This window comes from Sinocyclocheilus grahami, unplaced genomic scaffold (genome assembly GCF_001515645.1).
Source record: "Sinocyclocheilus grahami isolate Dianchi unplaced genomic scaffold, SAMN03320097.WGS_v1.1 scaffold772.1, whole genome shotgun sequence".
NCBI classification, from domain to species: Eukaryota; Metazoa; Chordata; class Actinopteri; order Cypriniformes; family Cyprinidae; genus Sinocyclocheilus; species Sinocyclocheilus grahami.
Window position 1 is genome coordinate 1,356,695 of NW_015505951.1, and position 17,226 is coordinate 1,373,920.

The following is a 17,226-nucleotide window of genomic DNA, read 5'->3' on the forward strand; positions in this document are numbered from 1 at the left end:
ACTTTAGAAGGCTCAGCTGACCAGCTATGCGTCGATGCTAAGACAGAGATTTCGCTTTCCTTGAACATGACAACCTATTTTCACAAATATATATGACTCAGCCTGGAGGACAGACGCAAGTAATCACACGCGCTCAGTCGATCTCTCTCTCATTCACTGTCTGTTTAGGCTTGTTAAGTGCAAATATACGGACCCTCTGTTCAAATCAGCATGGTACACGTTATGTTATCATTACTAACTTGTTTAATATTTAGTCCACATGCATGAAGTGTAAAACGAGAAGGGCATAACCTTACGAAAAAAGAAAATACGCAAAAATCGCGGTTGCTGCGGTTCTTGCATTCCTCTGCGGTTTGCTCGTCAATAGCGCGGTATTGCGATATTGCGGTTATCACGACAGCCCTATTTGGAACAACACGAGGGTGAGTAATTAATGACAGAATTTCATTTTTGGGTGAACTAACCCTTTAAAATTAGAAATACACACAAAATAAATGGTGCTATCACTTTACCAACATTTGCTTTATTGTTCTTATAAATAAGTCAGTTAATAGAGTAAGAGCCTACTTTAACTATTAGAACATTTCTTATTATTGTTTTTATGGTAAATACGTATGATGAATGAAAGGTTGAATGCCACAGATGTTTTGCTGTTTTTTCACACCGTCTCTTATGTAAGGATGGCATTTAAGAGGCGTTATATTTTTGTAATGTATTTGTGCTAGTGCTAACTTTGTAAGACTGTCACTTCCAGATGATCCAGGAAGTTGAATATCCAGCCAAACTGAAACTAACTTTACTGCACAGATTGAACATTTAATCCTCCACATCCATGCTGTTGGTATGACATTCTATTCATTGTGATAATCATACTGTATCTTGTAATAATGTGGTTATTTTTCTTTACTCCAAATAATTCATTTTATAACTATAATATTACACGTTTAATCTCAACTTTATTCTCAGACTTTATTCTTAAAATATTACTACTTTAATTTTGTATTATCTTGTACTAAGGCTTCACAATACAAACATATTTTGTTTCTATTCCTTAGTTTTTGTTTAATCCAAAACAAATCAAAATAAAAAATACATTTTTTACTTGTTTTTCCCCCCACATTATTATAGGTGACTCTGCCAACGGTGAAATCTCAATGATTAAAAATCCACCAACACTTTATTTTGATGGTCCCTTTTGAACATTCTGTTGACAATAAGTAACATTGCACCGACATATCAGCTAACTCTCATTAGAGTATTAATAGACTATCTGCTTAACATCTGCTAACTCTTTATTGTGATGGTCTCCAAACAGACATTCTACTGACTATAAGTAACTTTTCAAGTACATGTCAACTTCATCTAACCCTAACCCTACCAGTCAACTAATACTTTACTAACACTAGTGAGACTTAGTAGTTATGTAGGTGCAACGTTACTTATAGTCAACAGAATGTGTTAAAGGGACCATCCAAATGAAGTGAAACCAAAAATCCTGCTTTAAAATCCAACTCCATTGTATATGTAACATCAAATATGAAAATATTGCATGATGCAACATCATCACGGCCAATTAGGACAGTTTCAGTCAGGACAAACAATAGAATTATGTCACTTTCTCCCTACATTAAAGAGCAACCGATCCCACAGGTCTCTCTTAGGCAAATGCTGCCTTATGACTCATGCTTCTCTAAAGCACTCAATGCTCTTTGGGAAAACAGTTAAAATGCAGCGAAGAGCTTTAAAATATGGATCCAGGACGTGTTTCATTCTTTACAGATACTCTTTAGACCCACACACTAATGGTGTAGGTATACTTAGATCTAGAGATGTCAAACTGATGTCTGACAGTTAAAGACAGACCGAAAGTTTTGCAGGCAGGAATCCGATAAAAGTCCAATCGGATGACTCCAGGTTGAGTTATGTGTGTGCGTCTCTGTCGTGCTTCACTCTTCCTTTGAAGCACAGGAAGAGCGAGAGGAGGATAAGAATTAATTAGCTCTTCAAAGCAGAGCATGTTGATGTATTCCCACTGTGTCTGTCTGCAAAAGTCTTGCATCACGGCTGTTTATCGTACTCTTTGTGGTAGCATCACACAAATATTGTAGAACCATGTTACTAATGCAAACCTTTATGCCACCCTAACGTTACTTTAGTAAACACAGAGTCCTTGTTCAATAGCGTGTCCGTGACACTATAGCCCTATTCGGACGGGACTAGTTTTACAGGGGGTCGTTAGAGAAATTTGTGTTTCACAGACGTACTTGGTGATTTTAATCCCATCTGAATCTGCCACGTCTGTGTTTTTCTCACACAACCTCTGTAATAATTCCAGAGCAAATTACCTACTGTTTTTCAGCAAACTCAGTGATCCTCTGAGAAAACTAATCCCATCCGAATGCGAATGTCTGTGATTGCCGGTGATATACAGTGGGTACGGAAAGTATTCAGACCCCCTTAAATTTTTCACTCTTTGTTATATTGCAGCCATTTGCTAAAATCATTTAAGTTATTTTTTTTCCCTCATTAATGTACACACAGCACCCCATACTGACAGAATTGATTGCCGGTGATATATTTTTTTTGTTTCCTTGTGTGTTTTGGCCAACGTGAATTACCGTAGATGCTCTTACCGCGCGCATGTTTGATATATTTGCCTCCCGGCAAAAAAAATAAAATAAATAATAATAAAATCAAGAGCCAGATCACGTAAACTGTTAAGACTGGGTATTGTAATATCAGCGTCAGGTAAGTTTACTCACGTTCATTTCTGCACTCAATTACATAATGTTTTAATTACATATGTACATTTATGAAAATTAAACATGGGTTTACTACAAATAAATAAAAAAATAAAATAGTTAAACTAAAGTAACCACACATTAACATGGTTTTGCTATACTATCCATTTAGCTTCACCATGGTATTTGTAATAAAACTGATTATACTAATCAGCTAATCAATCCGAATGACTATAAGCAATGCACGCATACAGAGCGTGTGATCTCTGAAACGCCCAGATGTACAAAACAGACCCTCCCACCTCTGTAATAAACACGAAGATGCTAGTCCCGTCCGAATTGGTACATGAAAATCGCAGACGTCAGGTGATAAGAATCGAAACTCAAATGTTGTTTAGAAAACTAGTCCCGTCCGAATAGGGCTTATGACACATTTCTGTCTCGGTGCCCAGTGAGTCAGTGGTTTAACAGACAGCAGTTTTGTATGCAGGTGAGGAAACTGGTTCAGACTGATTCTTTCCAAGACACCATAATGTCGTGTCTGATGATCTAAAACAAACTCAAGTGAGCTTTAGAGGGCTTCAGAGCTAAGAGAATATTTAAATTCAGTATTAAACAACACTCACAACCTATTTTGCTTCCACAATCCGATGAATTGTTGGACAGGACAAGGGGTATGTGATATGTACTGTGTATGATAATATCGCAATTATTGTTTTAGCAATGTGCGAACTGACATTATCGATTGTGTCACGAACAAAAAGCCTGTAGTGTGCGCTTTCACTGTGGCATGTAGCCTAATTGAATGCCAGTAGAATGCCACAGAAATTCAAGATAAACAGGGTTTTGTCTTTTTGTATATATAAAATGATATAGTTATGTAGTATCACACAAGCAATAGTGCTGTTTCTTCTGAATATCAGCATGACTGCAGTTGTCATGCTGATTTTAGAAAACAGTTCAATAAACAATAAATTGTAATTTTGGGTACATTTTATTGGCTGTTTTTTTGTTTTGCTTTTTCATTTAACATGTCAGTGAAATTTTTTTAAATAACATAACAGCGAAGCGGTTTTGCATCTACAACCAACACATCTCATCACATTATTTATGCAATAGTAAATGCATTAAAGCCATATCTGAGCTGCATTAAATAGTCTGTTTAAATAGATCTAAATGCTTCTTCTGTGCCATTTCTTCAATTTTGTAGATACAGATGCTGGTACAGCCCTGTAGTTTCTTATTACTAAAATTAATTTTACTGATTAAAGGTGCAATAGGTGATTGTCTTCAGAAACATTTTTTGTTATGCTGGTTGAAAGTCTCTTCACATCCGGATAGCAATCATTAAGTTAAGTGGTCTAAATGTATTTATCTGTATTTATATATTCTGTGGAAGGCGTAGGACCAAGAAATGTTCATCCTATGACACCACTCATTTCTGTTCCTGAATGAATCAGCTGTTCGAACGAATGAATTGAATGAATGATTCAGTGATACAATCAGTGACTTGTCGCCATCTGCTGGCGGATTTAGTTTCATTTTTAGCGTATAATTTCAGTTATTTAAATCATTTAATATTTCTGTATTCAAAATGTTATATTTAAAACATTAATCTCCACATAAATGTATGAATTTAATTGCACTCATGCCACCTCTGAGCCTCATTAAACGTCTGAAAATGTACCTACAAGCCACTTTTGTGTTCTTCTGTGCCACCTCTGTAGTACAAATACATTTTTTATTAATACTAATTTCATATGATTGGTAACCTATTTGTCTTATTCTACTTCTTATTATATTGTTTTAAATAGAAATTTTAAAAAGCTTATAAACATACATTTTTTAATTTGACATGGATGAAAAAGATGCCATTACACTTTGAGTCAAATGTCACCTCATATTAGGAAGGCTAATTTTTTATCAGAATTTTTTATTATTGATCAGTAGGTGCTCCTAAATTTTTTGAATTAGGAGGACAAGCGCTCCTAATTACAAGAATAAAAAAATGCTTTTAAACTGTGGGTGGCAGGTAGGGCTGTGGAATGGTGTTTGGCTGAGGAAAAATTATATATTTATATAAAATATTTATAAAAATATATAAAAATATATTTTTTTGCTTCAACTCCTGTTTATGGTGCTATTTCAAAAATTGTCCTATATGTTCTGTCAAAGACAGAGTGAAACGGCACTAATGATTGGGGGTGGAGATGGGGTAGCCGAAAAATACTTGGCATGTGTGTTGATGCACAGCCTAGAGCCTTGGGGACAGTTTTCTTAAGCCCGCTCCCGCTGAATTTCTGACCATTACCGCCCACTCCAGCAACGTATGTGTCCCGCTCCCGCAAACATTCTGATATTGTATATTATTTTCGCACATCAGGGAGCCGCTATCAATATGCGGGGTATTGAAATCGCATTTGAATGAGCGCTCGCTGTTCACTCCTAATTACAAGAATAAAAAAATGCTTTTAAACTGTGGGTGGCAGGTAGGGCTGTGGAATGGTGTTTGGCTGAGGAAAAATTATATATTTATATAAAATATTTATAAAAATATATAAAAATATATTTTTTTGCTTCAACTCCTGTTTATGGCGCTATTTCAAAAATTGTCCTATATGTTCTGTCAAAGACAGAGTGAAACGGCACTAATGATTGGGGGTGGAGATGGGGTAGCCGAAAAATACTTGGCATGTGTGTTGATGCACAGCCTAGAGCCTTGGGGACAGTTTTCTTAAGCCCGCTCCCGCTGAATTTCTGACCATTACCGCCCACTCCAGCAACGTATGTGTCCCGCTCCCGCAAACATTCTGATATTGTATATTATTTTCGCACATCAGGGAGCCGCTATCAATATGCGGGGTATTGAAATCACATTTGAATGAGCGCTCGCTGTTCACTTTCACTTTTGATTTCGCGATCATGCTTACTCTGTGTAAAGGGAGCACATCTTACAGTGTGTGCATAATTATTAGGCACGTTGATATTCTGATCATATTTTTTTCCAAGCACATTTGACCAATTCCAAAATACTGACGTTTTGAGCAGCTGCATGTTTGAGCTGCATTCCTAGGTCAAAGATAAATAAATGGTATTTACAATAAAAAGTAATTTACAAAATTTTTTTGACGAGTTTATTTATTAATGAGTAAAGTATCTTTTGAGTAAATGTGCAAATTTATATGTTAACAGGTTTTACCATGTTATTACAACATTTAACCACTTTTTATTAATTTAAAAATTGAGAAATTCTTTCAAATTTAAATCGTGTACAGGAACTACAGCAAAAATCAGTTTGATGCATATTTTATCAATATTTTAGAAATTGAATTTTATCACCAGTACTGACTTCAATGGATTTCATTAAATTCCTTTGAACACGACTGCTCAAAACGGTCTAAATTTATGAAACCTACACATTCAAAACATTATTACTCTGAAATTTTTAATGTAAATGTTAAGTGTAAGTGAAATGTTAAGTACTGTAAGGTCTTTTATGACTACATATTCTGGGGTGTGAATTTGATAGGTGCTTGATATAAAATAAATGGTGCTTTAAAAAGTCCTTGAATCTGGTGTTCATGAAAGAGTGGGAACCCTGTACTAGAGAATTGTGAAGTGTGACATAAAATACCTCTGTAAATAAATACTATTTAAATTCACGTCTCGCACACTTTAATGTCCTTTGTATGGAACATATACACTCGCTTCGAACTGGAATCATGGCGGAATATCCGGTGATGTACACTTCCCAGGGCACTCACGGTCGAATAGAACAAACATCGCACGTGATAAGAGATACATATGAAATGAGCAGAGCAGGAGGACATGAGGATTGGAATTGGGAACTGCTGATGTAGTCTATTGTAATGCTGTCTCTGGTGTTCTGGTCTGTGAGTGTAAATGCGTTCAGGGGGCATGGCCTTGGACAGCAATTGCAGGGAGGGTGGGACGTTCGCTTTCAGTGCTATCAGGCTAAAGTTAGCATTTTCCAAGATGTCCTACTGCACCTTTAAATGTAAGACTTTAAAAGATGCTTAAGGTAAAAATCCGCTTGAAATCATTTTAAGGGGGCAAATATTGCCTCCTAGTGGAAAACTTTGTCACCGCTATGAAACGCAAAGAATATGCAGAATATGAAAAGCTTTAGGAGTCAGCTCTCTATGACGGTGACAGTGTACTAGCACACACAAAAAAACCACTCTGCAAAATAATGTCGATTATCATTATACAAAAACCCAGGAAATAATGGAGATGTTGTTTTTTGTATGTGGGAGGGTTCAGTATCACATACCCCTACTCAGGACTATATTTTAATTTCATTGAGAAAAGTGTCTTTATCACAAGTGGGTTTGAATGAAGAAGTTGAAAAATAAGAAGGCTTGTTGACATCAGCAGAAAAGGAAAGTTGTGGAGCAAGTTATTACATTTTGATCACATTTTATGAAGTAAAATGTTGATTTCATGTTGACTTTATTGATAATCATCCTTATTTCTCTAGTCCTAAATTGAAGATGAATGACACCATTATATTTCATCTTTTGTCAGACACTCAGACACCATTTTTATTTTTTCACCAGCAGGGTTGTGGGATATCATACACTTCCTTCAAAAACTGACCATTTGGAGGCATCTCGGTAGACAAGAATGGGTGTTCAATTCAGACTTGCCCTCTGGATAATTAAGATTTTGGGTACAGCTGTACAGTCTTTGTCCTCTGTGGTACTTACTTGGTGTCATGGTAATACAGAAAAGCTCTGGTCATGGTGAAAGTGATAGAGACCTCAAGATCCTCTATGCCTCTCTGCCCAAGCCTCATCTATTAATCCAGTTATGTCTCCGTCTGTTGAAGTCTTTTCCATGCTGTTTGCTGATTGGGCTTTGCAAGTCAAATATGAAAAGGCTCCCACTGAGCAAGCTAATGTCTTTGCCAGACCATCAGGGTATTCAAGCTGCATGGCAGAATTCTAAAAAAATGCAAAAAAATCTGACTCCCCTGAAAGAAATTATCTCTGGTTGACACTTTCAGGACATTATTTGTCTATATATATATTATTAATATTATGTTTAATTTATTGTATTTTTCATGTGATTTATGTAATAGGTCTAATTCTTGATAATATAAAGCATGACAATGTGGTTCCCAGAAGTAAATATTGAATGAAATTGAATTTAAACTGAAATCCTAGTGAAGTGTTACATTACCCGTAATAATTTTTTTTTTTTTAAATCACCTATTCACCAATAAAAGTCAGAATTATAGCAACATGTCAACAGTGCTCACACTGGAAATGACTGTGTCAATCTTGAGACAACTTGACTTTGATCGGTTAAGTCTTGTGCCAAATATTTTTGCTGAAATTTCACCCTTTTCTTCTCTTCTCTCCTTTTCTCTAGGATATGAATGGTCTTGTAGCTTGCTGAAATAAGAACATCAGAAAAATAATTGTAAACAATAAAACATTTTAGTGGGCTGCATTCATGTTTGCTGGATAATTTTGCCTCAAACGCAAGTTACTCAATGATAATATTTAATTGCCGTATTAATGTTTTATGGTCTTAACTAAAAGTAATATCACCAAAGTTTTTGAAATCCCTGTAGACAAAAGAAAGGAGCTGCTGAAAACTGGGAGGTCAGGAATGTGAACAGAAGGTTCTTGGCTCATTTCTTATAGACTTGAAAGTTATTCTCAAAATATTATACACCCTTCTGGCTGCACATATGCATTATTCATGTGAACACTGATAATCAAGTTTGTTACACAACTCTGTTAATTTGCCTATTTACTCTTTTGCTCCCGGGCTACTACTTATTATGTAATAGTGTAGATCCAAAACTAGTTTATCAGACCACATGGTTAAGACATAGCAATATTCTGTATTTTTTTTGTTTTGTTTTGTTTTTTTAACAGCAATATTCCAAACCGTTCCACATTTGTGTGCCCGTTCTGTGGCGCTCGCAACTTGGACCAACAGGAACTAGTGAAGCACTGCATGGATAACCATCGCAATGACCCCAACAAAGTGGTGAGTGTCAGTTACCTTACAGTTTCAGGGATGCCAAGTACCAATAAACTGAAATGAAAAGTCTAGCATTTACTCACCCTAATGTAGACTGAAACCCATATGATATTTGTTCTTCTGTGGAAACATAAAAGGAGATATTTAGCAAAATGTCCACTCTGCTCTTATGTTTTGTTTCTTTGTAGGTATGTCCAGTATGTTCAGCTATGCCTTGGGGTGACCCCAGCTATAAGAGCTCCAACTTCCTGCAGCATCTTCTCCACCGGCACAAATTCTCCTATGACACATTTGTGGTAAGAAGGCAAAAAGATTATACTTTATATTTATGTATTCGCCATTTTGTATTCTAACGCTCTGTTCCCAATATAATGTGAATAAACATCCAGATGTGTTACGGGATTAATAATCTAGAAGGGAAATGGACTTAATAACTAAATTAATGTTACAGTGCAAAACACTGTAATGGTTCTAAACTAGATTTGTTTTCTTTATGCAATAGATGAACCTATATCAAGGTGAACTATGCCATTTCTTTGCTACTAGTGTCACCTGGTGGAATTACAAAAATAAAGCATATTTTCAATCCAACTTTGCAAATGCCCCTTACACTCATCATGCCCTTTCGCACATCACGGTATCTATAGCTTGACAGTCAAGAACTAGCATTTTAGCTTGAAGGGATAGTTCACACAAAAATGAAAATTCTGTCATTAATTACTCACCCTCATGTCGTTCCAAACCTATAAGATCTTCGTTCATCTTCAGAACACTAATTAAGATATTTTTGATGGAATCTGAGAGCTTTCTGACCCTCCCATAGACGGCAAGGATCCTAAAATGATCAAAGCTCAGAAACGTAGCAAGGACATCGTTAAAATAATCCATGTGACAAGAACACTAATTAAGATATTTTTGATGGAATCTGAGAGCTTTCTGACCCTCCCATAGACGGCAAGGATCCTAAAATGATCAAAGCTCAGAAACGTAGCAAGGACATCGTTAAAATAATCCATGTGACATCAGTGGTTCAACCGTAATTTTACGAAGTTACGAGAATATTTTTGTGCGCAAAGAAAACAAAAATAAAGAATTTGTCTCCTCGTATGTACGCGAATATGTTGTTTACGTTCCGATCAAAGCGTAAACAACATAAATGGCGCATCCGCATACAGTGCTGCTAACACAGAACAGAATACGTTGTTTACGTATGTGATACTCTCCAAAATGGCGCCAGGGTGATGCGGAGGAGACAAATTGTTGAATAAAGTCATTATTTTTGTTTTCGTTGTGCACAAAAAGTATTCTCGTAGCTTCGTAAAATTACGGTTGAACCACTGATGTCACATGGATTATTTTAACGATGTCCTTGCTACGTTTCTGAGCCTTGATTGTGTTAGGATCCTTGCTGTCCATGGGAGGGTCAAAGAGCTCTCGAAAATTTGTGTTCCGAAGGTGAATGAAGGTCTTACAGGTTTGGAACGACATGCAGCTGAGCAATTAATGGCAGAATTTTCATTTTTGGGTGAACTATCCCTATAACCTTGGAGAAGAAACTCTGCAAGTCTCAATTGAAACCCATACATTCCATCAAATTCCTCCATCTTCTAAAAGCACTGCCACTGTTTACCCTTGTTTTACCTGGTTGCCAAATTTTCTCTTACACATCTGTAACCGAATCTGAACTTGTTTTTCCAATGAGACATATCAGCCGTCATACCACACCAGCTAAACACCCTCTGGCTCAGCCTGCTACAGTAGCCATGTCCCAAACTCTCACTATAGGTTGAGCTGGAGTGGACTGCTCTAAATGATATGATGGGGCCTGGGAAGCTCAATATTTACACTTTTGGGGGAGATAAACCCATGATTGTCATACATACAGTAGTCAATAAACTGGGTTAAGCAAATGTATTTTGACATTTAAAAAAAATCTTCACCAAGATTCACCCAAGAAGAGCAACTTTTCCCTTTTTAAAAGGATGATATGATGATATGATGCAATTTCAAGTTTTCCTTTCTCTTTGGAGTGTTACAAGCTGTTAGTGCATAGATAAGATCCCTAAAGTTGCAAAGACTTAAGTCTCAAACCCAAAGAGATATTCTTTATAAAATGTAAGACTTGTCCACGCCCTCCTAAAACACCTCGTTTAAACACGCCCCCACATGTCTACGTCACTGTGTGGGAAGATTTGCATAACACCGCCCAAATGTTCACGCAGAGAAAGAAGGCGTAACTTTTATTCTCGCTGTAGTATTGGTGCCGCAGCCGCCATGTCGTGGAGATGCTGTGTGTTTCGTTGTGAAAGCAAAACTACTTTGTTTGGCCTTCCAAAAGAGGAAGATATCCGCTTTGTCATGCCTAGAGCTGATCCGTGCTAGTCGCTGAGGAAATACATCAACTTTGCGCTGTGGATCGCCGGATCGGCTTTCACCTTGGACGAAGCGGAGTCCAGCCCAGGGTCGTTACATGTGGTTGCCGCAAGCCTGCCGGCTGCGGCGTTCTCAAGCCCGCCGGCCGCTGCTCACTCAAGCCCGCCATGTGTGATGCTGTGTGTTTCTTGTGAAAGTGAAACTACTTTGTTTGGCCTTCCAAAAGAGGACATGGAATAAGATGGATTCATTGGGAATGTTTCTTTCTCTCGCTATCATTTACCGATAAAACATTGAAAGCTTTTTAGCACATATTTTATCATTCTTGTGCTGCCACAGAAAATGATGTGACATTTTTACACACTTAGTGATCACCAGGTGGCCAAAGATTGATTTATTAGCATGGCCAAGTTAGCCTACTGGTTAAATTTACACCCTCTGCTTTTTAAAAACACCCCTTTCCATTCAAAATTATGATGTGAATTCATTTTCACAACTACATTGCATTATGATCAATACCAGCTTCCGCCACGATTCTTGTATTGAAAGGCATTCATGTCAACTAAATACAATTATTCCAACGTGACTTGAAAGCAGCATCGATATGGAGAAACTTGAGAACATCCTAACAGGACGTGGAAGAGTGTGTAGTTGTACACTTTGGCCACAAAGTCATTCAGAGCGCAGGCTCGATATTTAAAAAACATTTTCTTTTACTACTAAGAATAAGATGGATTCATTGGGAATGTTTCTTTCTCTCGCTATCATTTACCGATAAAACATTGAAAGCTTTTTAGCACATATTTTATCATTCTTGTGCTGCCACAGAAAATGATTTGACATTTTTACACACTTAGTGATCACTAGGTGGCCAAAGATTGATTTATTAGCATGGCCAAGTTAGCCTACTGGTTAAATTTACACTCTCTGCTTTTTAAAAGCACCCCTTTCCATTCAAAATTATGATGTGAATTCATTTTCACAACTACATTGCATTATGATCAATACCAGCTTCCGCCACGATTCTTGTATTGAAAGGCATTCATGTCAACTAAATACAATTATTCCAACGTGACTTGAAAGCAGCATCGATATGGAGAAACTTGAGAACATCCTAACAGGACGTGGAAGAGTGTGTAGTTGTACACTTTGGCCACAAAGTCATTCAGAGCGCAGGCTCGATATTTAAAAAACATTTTCTTTTACTACTACTGGTAGGGGTTTTTGTACTTTGTAAGTGTTGAATCCAAGCCTATGTACGGTGTTAAGAAGCACTGATGTTTAGAGGAGCACTGGTGTGATAGGGTTTGGCATTAGGGATCTAATATCCCTACTTTGCAGAGATACCCAACCATGTTTTAAGATACACCTTGAGTTGAGCGTTGAGCGTTAGGAGAGAAACATACTCTACACAGGTACACAAATGTGAATGCCAAAGCATAGCGCAATGTTAATGTTCTTTGTTTTCCTTTATCTAAAAGTATTTCAAACCAAACAAAGTATTAAAATATGAAAAACCAAACATGTTTCCTGGGAAGTATTCAGGAATTTTGGTGTTATTACAGTAAACAGTATACATTAACAAACCACAGTAGTAGAATGTGATAGTCACCTTCAAATGTGTGGTATTAAACTGGAACGTGACTAACTGCCAAATGTGTTTTACAAGAGGCAGATCATTTGTCGTGTGAAAAAGGTAGGTCAGGTTAAAACATCATACATTTTCAGAAATGCTGTCACTTTTCAGAAATTGGTAATATTGTATTGTTATTTGCAAAAGCATGATGGCAACAACAACAAAAAATGTCCTCACAGTAGTAAAAACTAAGCAGAAGGAGCTTTTTCAATAGTTTCCAAACAAGAATTGCCTACTGAATATGCGTTCATTGTAATTGATGGCAATGTGTTTTTCATTGGCTTCTTTTGAGGTTTTACATGGTGTCAGTATTTTTTGGTCTTGTTTTGAAAGATTAAGATGAAATTGAAGAGTAGAAAGTAGAAAAAGACAACCGAGTTTCCCAGTATCCCAATGTTTTTACTCAATGATGTTTTTTAAGTGTCTAAATATAGTGCTCAAACAATATTCATGTGCACAGCTGTAGCATAGTGTTTTTTTTTTTTTTTAAGTGAAACTTTTGATATTGTACAACACAGCTCTCCAGTTCTGATACCTTTGAGAATGACCTTAAAATGTATATTTTTCACTCTTTTTGTATTGTAACATCAATGCATACTGTCACGGATAAACATAGAGGACTTCTGCATTTCTTGTGTTGGTTGACGGCTGTCCACCAGAACAACATAAACAAACAATGGATGGCTCACGGTCTGTCTGTATTTGAAACTTAATGAGTGGCCAAGGACTCAATGGAGAACAGTGGCTCAGAACTGTAGTATCATCTTATTATTACTGGAACAGTAAACGCTGGATGCTTGAGGATGAAACGTGGTGAACTCATGGACATGTGATGGTCTCTGTACTCAAGAGTGATGTTAATGAATGCACCCGCTCGGCGGTATCTGTCCAGGAAACTTTACTGAGAAGCTGTGTTTTGTGCTGTCATAGGCAGAGGGCACCACCGCCTCTCGGGTGCCTCCAGTGATCCGGTGGCTGCAGGACCGGCGTTTGTGTGTTTGCTCAGTGTGATTATGCATTCACGACTATGAATAATAATGAGATAACAGTAATAACATGGCTGATGTTAATGATGGTGTGCATTTTTGAAGCTGTAATACTGACTGAGGTTTAATAAGATACTTACACAGTGTATTTGTAGCAGTTTTCCCCTTAATAAAAACACAGATGCACCCATCTTTAATGGTGTTATCCTTTGGTGTAAACACTTTTTCCACAAGCAATTTGGAGGAATGAAAGAGATCCTTGGTTTAAAAAAAAAAAAAAAAGTGTAAATATTCTGACCCAGCTTGAATATGGAATTATATGTTTATTAAGCTGTGCCACATTACCCAATGTTCCAAAACAGCTTTTATCACCCTATTAATAGTCAAAAGTTATATCCCCTGCAGAACCAGTTTCAGCAGTTGTTACAACCTTGCAAAGTGCTAGTTATTTAATATGTATTATGGCAAACTTTTCACTGTAAGTTTGGAATGAATGCATCTATAATTTGAAAAGATAACGGAGTAAACTTTGGTAGGATCACTTTGTTCCTGTCTACCTTATAAGAAATTATTCAATGCAAAATGGCAACTAGCAGTCTAAACCAGCAACTAGATTTGAAGCGAATATTCTCATGCTTTTTTTTTTTTTTTTTTGAAAAACGGTTGTATTCATTGCATTTATGTTTGATTTAATAGGTAATACTTTGCAATTAGGTTCTTTGCATATTTTACCTAATTTCCATTAGGTAAAATATGAACCAGGGTTATTAAAAAAAAAAAAATCTAAATCTTAAGATCATAAAAAATGCTAAGTGATTGATAAATCTTACATTTATTTTATTTCAGATAGTTTCTAAGGAAACATGTTCATGTAGTTTAACTTAATGTACTAAAATAACTAAAAAATAAAACTGAAATAAAAATTTCAAACTTTTTATAATTCAAACTATTAACAAAAACTAATAGTATCCCAGTGATACCAAAAATAAGTTATTAAAAAAAATCTTAAACTCATTTTATTTCAGCTAATTCCCATGGAAACATTTCTCATTTTCTTTTTTTTTACTTGATATTCTAAAATAATTAAAAATAAAACAGAAAATAATTTGAACTATTAATAAAAATTGTAATTGTATCTCAATGATACTAAAATAATAATGAAGAGGATTAATTCATGTTAATTTAACACAATGAACAAGAATGATAAACAACTGTATTTTTATTATCTAACATTACCAAAGAGATTGCTTCTTTTTAGTTCATGTTAGTCACTGTAAGAATGAATGGGACCCTAAGTGTAAATTGTTACCAGTTCATTTTATAACCGTAAAAAAAAAATAATAATAATAAATGAGTAACTTATGGGGAAAAAAGCTTGGGAGGTTGGAGCATGTGTGAGATTTATTGCCTAGCTAAAGTGTCAGGAGAAAGTGCTTGATGTTCAGCACCAGCATAAAAGAAATGCAGTGCTTTGGAGCGGTCCCACAACTTGGCCTCAGAGGTTAAAGGGCACAGATTGAAACGCAAATACAGTAATCAACCTGTGTAGCAACAAAAAAAATCCAGATGGCTGAACTACAGGAAAAGGCCTCTAAATGTTACCGTGCTGCACCTGTTCTGGGGAACTTATTTTTCACAACAAGTGGACAGATATAACCAACTCTTGGCCCCTCCTTACCAGAGCAGAAGAGTGCAGTGCTGGTGCTGGGGTAACAAGTGCAATGCATTACTGTCATGCACTGTGTGTCAATTGGTTTATAGGAGCTTGATATTTATATACTCCCAGCACTCAGTGTGGAAAATATTCTGTAAATCTCAATCACTGTAAGGCTGCTCTGAGATCCCCTGTAAAAATATCTGCCTGGAATCTGTTTGATAAGCTAAATATAGGTGAGCCTTGCCTTAACCATTTTAAAATTAGCTCCTGGAAATGTTATAGTGTGCCACTATGCAGTTTAGTTGTGAGCTTATTATAAAAAAGATTTCCTAATGTTTATGCCAGAAGAGTTTGTATAGTGTTGTAGCAGTGCCGGAATAAACTATAATGAAACAAAATCAATTAAATGTATAACATTAATGTATTTGACCCTGGACCACAAAACCAGCCGTAATTGAGATTTATAAATGATCTGAAAGCTGAATAAATGAGCTTTCCATTGATATCTACGGTAGGAAATGTACAAAATATCTTAATGGAACATGATCTTTACTTAAATCGATCATTTTGATCTATACAATACCTGAGCGACTTACAACTGGTTTTGTGGTCCAGGGTCACGTACACTCTTAAAAATAAAGGGGCTTCACAGTGCCATAGAAGAACCTAGAAGAACCTTTTTGTCTAAATGGTTCCTTAAAGAACCTTAACATCTGAAGAACCTTTCTGTTTCACAAAAGGTTCTTTGTGGCGAAAGAAGTTTCTTCAGATTATAAAAAGCTAAGAAAGAGATGGTTCTTTAAAGAACCTTTGACTGAATGGTTCTTTGTGGAACCAAAAATGGTTCTTCTATGGCCTCGCTTGAAGAACCTTTTGAAGCACCTTTATTTTTAAGAGTGTATGTGTGTATATGTAAATGTATGTGTTTACATTTCACTTTTACTTATAAGTTATTATACTGAACTCTGAACAAATCCACAGTGTTTTTTTTTAACCTTACTGTACCTGAAGATCATACCTGCAAATATACACAGCATATCGTCCCTTAGTTTCAGCCGTAGTCCTTGGCACTGATGATTTGATGCAAATTGCTTCCTTTTTGGATATCTTTCAACCAAGTCATTTCTTCAGTGCTTTCTTTACAATACTTTTCAAAGTCTGTTGTGCCATAATGGTAATATATTTCTTCTGTACTGGTTTGTAATGCATTTCAAATTGACCCACTGCTAAATGGCACGTAAAAAACTCCTTTCTAAGACTGCATCCTAAATCACATACTTCCCTCCTACTGTATGTAGTAGGGGAAAAAAGATCTTTCTAAGTTGTGAATAAAGACTGTTTACAAGAGAATACTATATTGTACCCGGATGACCTACTATTTCCCACAAGATTCTGAAGTGCACATCATTTATTATCCCATGAGGTTATGATAAAGGATTTGTGAATGGCAGTGAAGTGATGCATCTGATGTCGGGAGGTCACATGACAATGACAAATATAGAATATCTGGATTACATTCATACTACACACATTCATATTATATAGAACAGTCGCACTTTATTTTAAGGTCCAATTCTCACTATTACCAAAACATTAACTATGCCTCAATAAACTCCTAATCTGTTGCTTATTAATAGGTAATAAGGTAGTTGGTCATGCAGAATATGTGCTTTATAAGTACTAATAAACAGCCAATATGTTAGTAACAAGGCATGCTAATAAGCAACGTTAATATTGAGAATTGCTTCCTATACTAAACTGTTAACATATGGTAACACTTAGTTTAGGAACCATCTAAAAATCTGAATAGGA

At 36.1% G+C, this 17,226-nt stretch overlaps 1 protein-coding gene across 1 annotated transcript in view; it reads left to right on the forward strand.

Moving 5' to 3' along the window:
- LOC107561427 (RING finger protein 166-like) overlaps positions 1–10,494 on the forward strand; it is a 47,609-nt gene extending 37,115 nt beyond the window's left edge. Inside the window, exons 4-6 of the mRNA XM_016245870.1 lie at positions 8,654–8,768; positions 8,951–9,058; positions 10,465–10,494. Coding sequence (XP_016101356.1) covers positions 8,654–8,768; positions 8,951–9,058; positions 10,465–10,494 — 253 coding nt within the window. The remainder of the gene's footprint in view (positions 1–8,653; positions 8,769–8,950; positions 9,059–10,464) is intronic.
- Positions 10,495–17,226: the final 6,732 nt, after the last annotated feature.